Here is a 9,968-nt window from a genome sequence, read left to right on the forward strand (position 1 = left end):
CACACCCTGACCCACTACCACCCACCCAACACCCACACTTTTGTCATCTCAGCCTTAGCTCATCAGCCCAAGTGCTCTGCCCAAGGCTGGTCCCGACAGACCCTCCTTTGCCCCGCCTCCTCCACCCCTCTCCCCACCCCGCCACGGTTGTCCCCAACCACCTTCTGCCTCTCTCCGCTGCCCTCCTGGGTCCCTCCCCTCTGTCCAGTACTCTCTGCCTGCTCCTAGGCCCCGCCACTCTGGTCCCTCACTTCATGGGCCCCTCCCCCTCCTTCAAAGACCCCGCCCTCCCCACTTCCTTCACTTGCCTCCCACTGGGTCCCCATTTCAGGAGTCCCTCCTCTTGACCTCCTGGTGCCCTCCTCTTCCTCTGACCTTTCACCCCGCCCATCCCTCCCCCGTCCGACCTCCCCTTCTTCCCTCTCGGGGTCCCCTCCCTCCTCCCCGCCCTCAGTAGCTGGCCAGCAGGGGGCGCTGGGCAGAGGCGGGGCGGGCGCGGGGACTGGCCGCGATGGGACCGGAGGCGGCGCAGACAAAGGCGCGGGTGGCGCGGGGCACGCGGAGGGCGCGGGCCGGAGGCAGCAGCGACGACAACGCGGGGTGAGCCAGGCAGGGGGACCCCAGCTTCCGAGGCACAACCAGGGAGCGGGGACGCAGGAGACGCAGACGGTTTCTAAAGTTGCGGACTGTGAGGCGGCCCCCGGGTGCTTCAGGGTGCAGGCTGAGGAACTGGGGTTCTGGGGTGTGGACTAGGGTGCTGGCTCAGGTGCCGGCTAGGGTTCTGGGTGCGGGGCGTAGCTTCGCCGGGTCCCCCAGCCCAGGCCCGGGTGTTGGGGGCGCCGCATCGCGAGGCTCCGCGGCTTAGAAAGTTGCAGGTCAGCGGCTCCGGTAGTTGGCCTTGCGAGCTGCCCTGGTGGGAGTGGAAACCGGTGCCAAGTGGGAATCCGGCGCGGGGCTCCTGGCAGGGTCCCCGCCGCTTGTGATTGCGATTCTCCGCCCCGCGCCGCTGTTTCCGAGGCGCGTGACTACTCAGTGAGTAACTTTTCCCGATCGCAGCAAGTCCAGACAGGAGTGGTCTGACCGGATGGGCCTGGGTTCGGAGACCCCTTTTCCCCAATATCCGCTAGTCCCAATAGCGACCCCGACTCGACGCCCATCCTCCTCCGCATGGGGGCTCCGGTTTCAGACCCCGTGACCGCGACAGCAGCTTTCCAAGACAGCTTGGAGGGGCCTTGACCTCCCGCACCCTCAGGACCCTCCTCCATCCTCTTAGGCGCAGTTTTGGGGGCTTTAGAGAGTACAAGCTTTCACAGGAGGCTAGGGAGCCCCCTTCTCCCATCCTTGCTCGCTGTTCACATGGTGGGGGGTCTGGGATGAGCCGCTTGTGCAGTGTGCGTTCGTGAGTGTGTTATGATCCCACTCTGTAGCCTAGGTTGGCTTCAATGTCACAACATTCCTCTTACCTCATCCTCCCTAGTGCTGGGATGGCATGTGCCACCATACCAGGTTTACATTTTTTCCTTTTAAATAGGCTCCCTGGAGACTCCGACTCAGAGTTATTTGGGCTACATGGTCTTCCTTTTTTTCTTTTAAGATTTATTTATTTATTATATATAAGTACACTGTAGCTGTCTTCAGACACACCAGAAGAGGGCATCAGATCCCATTACAGATGGTTGTGAGCCACCATGTGGTTGTGGGACTTGAACTCAGGACCTCTGGAAGAGCAGTCAGTGCTCCTAACCACTGAGCCATCCCTCCAGCCCCTAAGTAATTCTTTTATGGGAGCAGAGAGATCCTGACTTCCCTGTTAGCTCCCTGGAAGAGAAGCACTCCACTTTTACTCTCGGAGATGGAGGTACGGCCATGATGAACCCCTGAGATGCATGATCCAACTGTCTTGGCTTCCTGAGTAATAGGACCACAGGGCCTCACCACTGACCCAGCTTTGTCCAACTTTTTGATGCAAGGCACTCTGGGAGGAGGGGGGCTGTTTGATCACGTGGGACACTTGCCCTGTAGCTGATGAGCTGGACAATGAACACAATACCGCAAGCCTGGGACCAGGCTGTTCTCCGAGCTGGCTCTGCCCTGGCAGTTTGGTGACACTATGTCACCTCTCCGCCACACTTGAGACCTATAGATTACTCAGTCCAGTTGTGGGGGCTTCTCCCGAAAGCAGGGCCTTTGGGCTGTGCCTACAGCTCAGACGGTAGAGGGCTGGAGGTCTGGGCTCCATCCTCAGTACCACATGAACCAAGAGAGACGGCACAAGCTGCTGTCCCAGCATTGGGAGGTGGAGGCCAGTGGATCCGGAATTTAAGGTCACTGTTGGCTGCAAAGTGAGTTCAAGGCCAGTCTGGGCTGAGACTGAGGAGGTGGGTGTCGGACCAGTGACTGCTCAACTGCCCAGTGCTGTTCCTGTCCTTCCTTGCTGGTTTTGCAAAGTCCTGAGTATCTCTGGAGCCTTCCTTACTCACAAGCTCCTTCTTTCCTCAGGGGACAAACAAGTGGCTCCTGTCACCCTTCTGGGTGCCCCTTAGAGGCCATCCAGCCCAGCCTGACCAATGTCCACTGCCAGGTGAGCGTCCACCCACTCTGGTCTGGCCTTGCTCCTAGGTGGCGTCAGACTCCTGCAGAGCTTCTGTCCCCACTGCAGGGAACAGCCAATCTTCAGCACCCGGGCGCATGTGTTCCAGATCGACCCCAATACGAAGCGGAACTGGATTCCCGCCGGCAAGCACGCACTTACCGTGTCCTGTTTCTATGATGCAACCCGAAATGTGTACCGCATCATTAGCATCGGGGGTGCCAAGGTCTGAGCAGGGGCTTGGGGGCAGGTGTGCAGCCATCAGCCAGGCTGGGTAACTTGGGAATAAATGAGCCTTTCCGACACCTAATAATGTCTTACAGAAATAACGCAATGGTGGGACTACCCGAGAAGGGCAAAGCCATTTAGACTTTCAATTATTGCCAAGATGGGGAGACTAGACCTCAATGGGCCAAGAATTCTACTGCAGCCCTTCACTGGGGGATTCTAGGCAGAGGCTCTACCCATAAGCCTTCAGATAACTCCTTATTGGGGGAATCCTAGGCAGAGGCTCCACCCATAAGCCTTCAGATAACTCCTTATTGGGGGAATCCTAGGCAGAGGCTCCACCCATAAGCCTTCAGATAACTCCTTATTGGGGGAATCCTAGGCAGAGGCTCCACCCATAAGCGGTCCAATAGCTCCTCACTAGGGGATTCTAGGTAGAGATCAGTTACTAAGGCAGAACTAGAATTCTTATTTTTTATTTAATTTTTTTAACTCCAGCATGTAGCCCCAGGCTGGCCTTCAGCTTGAATGCCCCTTCCCCGGCCGTGAGCGGGTGGTCCTCATTATCCTATCCTCTGACCTGGAATCTTGCTTCCCCCACCCCTAGGCCATCATCAACAGCACAGTTACTCCCAACATGACCTTCACCAAAACCTCTCAGAAGTTCGGGCAGTGGGCCGACAGTCGAGCCAACACTGTCTATGGTCTAGGCTTTGCCTCTGAACAGCAGCTGACCCAGGTGGGCAGGGACATGGGCAGTGATTGGCATCTGTTCCTCAGGGTGGGCTGACAGAACAAGACTTCTTGAGTGCCCTGGGTAGTGTAGTCATTTGCCACCCCGCTCCAACTTTGCACACCCCGCATGCCTCTTAGCAGTGTGGATGGAAGCCTAGACTGGGCACATCCCCTCCCCCGCAGCATCGCTCTCCAGCTTTTGATCACTTAGTAATGAGTCCGTTGTCCTTTTCAGACATGTTTGTATGTGTTTCTGTGCGTTTGTATGTGCATAGGCCATGTGTGTGCTGGTGCTTACACAGGTCAGAAGGGGGCATTAGATCTACAGAAGGAGATACAGGCAGTTGTTAAGGCACCTGACATAGGTGCTGGGACCTGAACTCACGTCTTTTGAGAAGCATTCTTAACTGTCAAATCACGTCTCCAGTTTCTCGAATTTTAATTTAAAAATTATTACTTTTTTATTGACTTTGGGTGTGAATGTGTATAGGCATATCAATGTGTGTAACTATAGAGACAAGAGTGCGGGCCTACTGTGTGGGCTCTTTGTCAGCAAGCACCTTGGCTTTCACTGGGCCATAATGTAGCCTCAAATTTGTTTTGCTTTGTTTTATTTTTCAAGAGAGGGTTTCTCTGTGTATCTCTGTCTATCCTGGGATTCACTCTGTAGACCAGGCTGACCTCCAACACAGAGATTCCCCTGCCCCTGCCTCCTGAGTGCTGGGACTCAGGACAGCTTTGGATTTTTTTTGTTATTTAATATTTCTTTTAAAGATTTGTTTATTTACTATGTATAATACACTGTACACCATAGCTGTCTTCAGACACACCAGAAGGGGGCATCAGATCTCATTACTGATGATTGTGAGCCACCATGTGGTTGCTGGGATTTGAACTCAAGACCTCTGGAAGAGCAGTCAGTGCTCCTAACCACTGAGCCATTGCTCCAACCTGTTATTTAGTATTTTTATAAGTCTTTTGCTTCCATGTATCCATGAGTACTTGCATGTGTATGGACTGTGCCTCTAGAGGCCAGTAGAGGGTGCCAGATCCCCTGGAGCTGGAATTAGATGGTTGAAAGCTGCCATGTGTATGCTTGGAACAGACCCAATGCTCCTAACCACTGAGCTATCACCTCTCCAGCTCCCTATTGTTTTTATTTTATTTTTAGGGGGAGTGTTCCCAGACAGGACTTCTGTTTCTCTGGCTGTCCTGAAACTTGCTCTGTAGACAGGCTGGCTTTGAACTCAGAGATACATCTGCCTCCGTCTCCTGAATGCTGGTATTGAAGGCCTGTGCCACCATGCCTGCCTAGTTTTGGTTTAACGTTTAGACAGGGTCTCACTCCTTCTGCCACTAGAGTGCTGGCTCACAGGTGTGTGCCACCACCCTGGCTTGGTTGTTTATTTAGGGTCTCTCTGGCTTCAAGCGATTCTATCTCAGACTTTTTAGTGGCTGGAATTAGCCCTTGCCTGGTTAAAAGTAACACTTTCTGGTCTGGAGGGATGGCTCTGTGATTAAGAACACTGGCTGTTCTTGCAGAAGTCCTGAGTTCAATTCCCAACACCCACATGGTGACTTGTAGCCATCTCTAACTTCAGTTCCAAGAGATCTGACACCTCTGGCTTCCAGAGACACCAGGCACAAATGTGCCCAGATATACATGCAGGAAAAACACTGATACTTTTTCTGTTTTTCATTTTTGTGGGTAGTGGGGTCTCACCATGTAGCCCTGACTGGTCTAGAACTTGCTATGTAGATAAGGCTGGTCTCAAATTCACCTTCTAGCTGAGGATAACCTTGAATTCCTAATCTGCCTGTCCATGCCTCAGGGGCTTAGATGGCTGCACAGTACCCCAGGATGTCGTTTAAACTCTGTGGGTGGGAAATGCCTCAGTGGTAAGCACAGCTGCTGTTCTTGCAGACAATGGGGTTCAATTCCCAGCACCCAATGGTGGCTCCCTACTTTCTGTAACTCCATGGAGGAGAATCTGATGTTCTGGTTTCTGGGGACACTTCTACATATGTACACACACGCAATTAACAGTAATAAAAATAAGTTTAAAAACAAGTTTTCTTTTAAAAGTTTTTATTATATTGATTTATTATTTCTGTGGTGTACCTGTGTGGGTCATGCGTGCTGTGACAATCAAAGAATAGCATGTGGAGTTCAGTTCCCTCCTCCCGGGTGGGTTCTAGGGACCAAAGGTTCGTCATCTGGCTCACAGCAAACTCATTGGTCCAGCTCCTAGCCTCCTTTGTTTGAGTCAGGTTTGTTTGTTTGAATGTAGCTCTGGCTGTCCTGGAATTTGCTGTATAGACCAGGCTGGCACCAAACTCAGAGATCCTCCTGCCTCCGCCTCCTGACTGCAGGATTACAGATGTGCACCACCAATCGATGCCTGGCTTAATTTTTTTTAATTTACTTTTAAAAAAATGTTTTTATGTGTATATGTGTGCATGCCTGTGTGTACATGTGTGCATGCCTGTGTGTACATGTGTGCATGCCAGTGTGCACATGTGTGCATGCCTGTGTGCACATGTGTGCATGTCTGTGTGTACATGTGTGCATGCCTGTGTGTACATGTGTGCATGCCTGTGTGTACATGTGTGCAGATGTCCTGCAAGGCCAGCCGAGGCCATTGGTCCCTGCAACAGGTGGCTCCTCTGCAGCAGCCTGCCCTCCTCTCCATGGCTCCAGTCCTCACGGGCTCTGTAATAAACAAATGTTACGTTAAAGTGAAAAGAAATGCGTTGTCATAGCCACAGAGCCAGCATTAGTTGTCAGCTGAGGAATTTAGAAGGAATGTCAGGAGGCCTGGGCTCTTGATGGCTGTGGATGTCCTTCCATGTGTTATGTATGACATGTCGGCAGGTCTGAAGGACAGATGGGCAATAGCCTCAGGCTGGCCACTCATCCTGACGAGAAAGTCCCTTTTAGTGTGGCTCAGAACTTTTTAATGTCACCTCTGTAATTCGCCAAACCTCCTCTGTGTGTCATCCTGACACCTGAGAGGCCCTAGGGTGACAGGGCAGGTGCAGGTCGGGGTGTGATGGGAGATGTGAGAAATACTTTCTGACTATCCCCCTGCCTCACCCCCAGTTTGCTGAGAAGTTTCAGGAGGTGAAAGAAGCTGCCAGGCTGGCTCGGGAGAAATCTCAAGATGGCGGCGAATTCACTAACACTGCCCTGGCTCTTGCCTCCCACCAGGTAGGTATTCCTGCACCCCAGGACTACCACACCCTTGAGGCAGCCATATATGCTTCTGATATATGGGGCCATGCACTGTGCTAGTGTCCAAGACTGGCTGGTGGCCTTACTACATTTATGTACCTGTGCACACACGTGCACGTGCCTGGGTGCACATGTGGAGCTCTGAGGACAACTTATGGGAGTAATTTCTCTTCTTTCAGCAAGCAGGCTTGGTGACCATCCTTTACTGAGCCCTCCCACTGGCCCGTGCCACAATTTTACCTGGAGGAGAGTAGTTCCCTGTTTCTGTAGGTGTTTGGGTTTGGCCTTGAGAAGTTAGTGAAGACCCAGGCAGGCGGGGACAGAATTCCTCATCTACAGGCTACAGGGAGCTATGGAGGGTGAGAGAAGAGACACACTGGTCATCCTGGGTCAGTTCAGATGACTCTAATACTCCAGTAACCCCAGTCCTCACCTCAACCAACCTCTCCTCCTACTGCACCTGTGACTGAAGCACGTGCTCCCGTGACCCAGTCCTGGCTCCCATGCACAGGTTCCTCCGAGCCCCTTGGTCAGCACCAATGGTCCAGGAGAAGAAAAGCTGTTCCGCAGCCAGAGTGCAGATGCCCCTGGCCCCACCGAGCGGGAGCGGTTGAAGAAGATGCTGTCAGAAGGGTGAGGGGTGTGGTTGGCAGAGCCTGCTGGAAGCTGGGATGGGCCTGGCGGGACCCTAAGGGGTGTCTTGTGTCCAGACTGAACTTTCAGGTGGCAAGGCGTGGTGTTTCTAGTATCAGGGTCTTGAATGTCACTAAGGGGGCATAGCTGGCAGTGAGGCTGTGCTAGAGCGGGGAATCCCCAGAACAGACCATGAGGATGGTGTTCTTGGGTCAGCGTCCTGGCGGGGACTAAGGGGCGTGGGATGGGCGTGGTCATTAAGGTGATACCTATGGGGGGCTGGACTGCTGCAGATGCAGCTGGATGGGGGTTGGGAGGATGTAGGAATCTGGACTGCAGACCTGGGAGAATGGGTTCCTGCCTCATCTGGAACGGAGGCTGTACTTCCTCCCTGATTGCGCTTCCATCTCCTTTAACCGTGCCCACGCCCATTCTGTGGCTCTCATGGCAATTTGGAGGGTAAGGATAGGTTTCCAATTTGTTTTGGAGGTAGGTCCTGCTATGTAGCCCAGAACTCATTGTATACAGCCTAGGCTGACACTGTTCTTAGGAGACCCTCTTGTCTCTCAGCCTTTCATGAGCCACAACTCCACACTGTGGTCCCATGTCCCACTCCCTGACCCTGCTCTTAGTCCATGCTGCTCTTCACTAGATGTCATCTGTCCTGACCACGCACACCCCCAGTCCAGTGTCTTCCTCACAGGTCTGTAGGGGAGGTCCAGTGGGAAGCTGAATTCTTCGCGCTTCAGGACAGCAACCAGAGGCTCGCAGGAGCCCTTCGAGAGGCCAACGCAGCCGCCACTCAGTGGAGACAGCAGTTGGAGGTCCAGCGTGCAGAGGCTGAACACTTGCGGCAGCGGGTGAGGACCCCCACATCCCTGTCCTGGATTTCTTGCTGTAAAATGACTTGAAACAGAGCTTCACAGGGGTCATTAGACCCTTTGCATCCCACTGAGCTGCATGTGTGCAGGTGGCAGAGCTGGAGGCCCAAGTGACTGCAGACCAGGTCCGGGCAGGAGAGAAAGAAGCAAACAGCCAGTCAGTGGAGCAGTTGGAGGCTCGGGTGCAGACCAAGGACCAGGTGAGCCAGGGCTAGCTCAAGGGATCCTGTCCTGCCCTCCCCGGGAATCCAGGGGCCTCTGAGCACACCCAGGACACCTTCCCCTCTAGGAGATCCAGACTTTGAAGAACCAGAGCACTGGAACCCGAGAGACTCCTGACGCCGCCGAGCGGGAGGAGACGCAGCAGCAGGTTCAGGTTGGCTGTGAGTGGGATAGGGCTGTCTACTCCAAGTTCCCACATTTGAGCAGTCTAAGGTCCCAGGGAAACTTCCAAAGACCTCAGCCAAGAGCTGGGGAGATGACCCTGTTGTCCTCGAGGGCGGGAACAGATTATGCAAAGGTCCAGGACCTCAGAGTCCGTGGCCCTCCCAGGGAGAGGACCCACAGGAAGACTGTTTTGTATGTCACTCAGGTACCAACTACCATGGGTTTTTGTGTGTAGTGTATGTGCAGATGGGCACGCATGTGTATATGGTGTCTCCCTGAGCTCAGAATGGCTGGGTGCAGAGTCAGTGAACAGCGGGGTCTTGTTCTCCCACCCTTGAGTTTACAGCTGCAAGTCGTGCCTGGGGCAGCAGACTGTGCGTGGGTAAGAGGTGACTGAAATTCAGGCCCCTCAGGTTTACCATCTCTTTATTTACACCACACACTTCATTCACAGTGCTTGGCTTTAGGCCATGCTGTTAGGATGCAGTTCCCTCCTACCATGTGGCCACTGGGGATTAAACCTCCATAGATCCCCTGCCTCAGCTTCCAGAATGCCCGTGGGACCACCTGTGGTGCATGCAGTTTTAAGACTTAGTTATGTGTGTGGTAGTGTATACCAGTGATTCCCTCAGGGGCTACATGTTTGTGAGTTGTCTCATGTGGGCGCTTGGATGTGAACTCTGGAGAAGTTCATACCCTTAACCACTGACCTATCTCCCCAGTCCATCTTTTTAAAAACTGGCCTGGGTACACGTAGGTTGGCCAGCATGCTCCGGGAATCCTGTCTCCCTAGCAGCGGAATTACAAATGCTTACCAGCCATCTTATGTAGCTTTTGGGTTCCAAGCTCAGTACTTCACACTTTCATGGCACTTAGTATCGGACAGGACTGACAACCAGAGCTTCCTAGGTTGCTCCACCCCACCCCTTGCTCTCGCTGTAGGACCTGGAAACCCGGAATGCGGAACTGGAGCAGCAGCTTCGGGCGATGGAGTGCAACCTGGAGGAGGCGCGGGCCGAGCGGGAGCGCGCGCGGGCGGAGGTGGGCCGGGCTGCGCAGCTGCTGGATGTGCGGCTGTTCGAGCTCAGCGAGCTGCGCGAGGGCCTGGCGCGCCTGGCAGAGGCGGCACCCTAGTCTTCCCTGGAGGGTTGCGGCCCCCAGCTGTCTCTGAGCTTTGCACTGCATAGAGTTTTCTAGAATCCTTGGGCAGTGCTTCTGCCAAAGTTACATTTCTACACGTGCCGTTGCTGGCACCTGCTGTCCCTGGCCGCTGCTGCCC

The 9,968-nt window shown here is 53.9% G+C and overlaps 1 protein-coding gene and 1 long non-coding RNA gene across 3 annotated transcripts; one reads left to right on the plus strand and one right to left on the minus strand.

Moving 5' to 3' along the window:
• Positions 1-484: 484 nt before the first annotated feature.
• HOMER3 (homer scaffold protein 3) lies at positions 485-9,831 on the plus strand. 2 transcript variants are annotated; one of them, XM_080928318.1, is made up of 10 exons: positions 485-600; positions 2,500-2,581; positions 2,660-2,816; positions 3,426-3,557; positions 6,657-6,764; positions 7,300-7,421; positions 8,125-8,281; positions 8,392-8,502; positions 8,592-8,678; positions 9,632-9,831. In XM_080928318.1, exons 2-10 carry the CDS (start codon positions 2,568-2,570, stop codon positions 9,821-9,823), a joined length of 1,080 nt encoding a protein of 359 aa, XP_080784444.1. In that variant the 5' UTR covers positions 485-600; positions 2,500-2,567; the 3' UTR covers positions 9,824-9,831. The 2 variants fall into 2 exon arrangements, with proteins under 2 accessions (XP_080784444.1, XP_080784445.1); XM_080928319.1 differs by having other exon boundaries at positions 8,592-8,685; positions 9,632-9,748.
• LOC308429774 lies at positions 5,806-7,372 on the minus strand. The gene is made up of 3 exons (XR_013975330.1): positions 7,249-7,372; positions 7,029-7,138; positions 5,806-6,266 (listed from the first exon to the last, which is right to left on the minus strand). It is a non-coding gene; the product is annotated as an uncharacterized lncRNA (long non-coding RNA).
• Positions 9,832-9,968: the final 137 nt, after the last annotated feature.

Source organism: Micromys minutus (genome assembly GCF_963924665.1).
Source record: "Micromys minutus genome assembly, chromosome: 14".
Classification (NCBI taxonomy): domain Eukaryota; kingdom Metazoa; phylum Chordata; class Mammalia; order Rodentia; family Muridae; genus Micromys; species Micromys minutus.

Coding starts and splice junctions, on each gene's coding strand:
- HOMER3 (XM_080928318.1), top strand. Junction 6,765..7,299: donor TGGCTCTTGCCTCCCACCAG/GTAGGTATTCCT, acceptor TCCCATGCACAG/GTTCCTCCGAGCCCCTTGGT. Junction 7,422..8,124: donor AAGAAGATGCTGTCAGAAGG/GTGAGGGGTGTG, acceptor TCTTCCTCACAG/GTCTGTAGGGGAGGTCCAGT.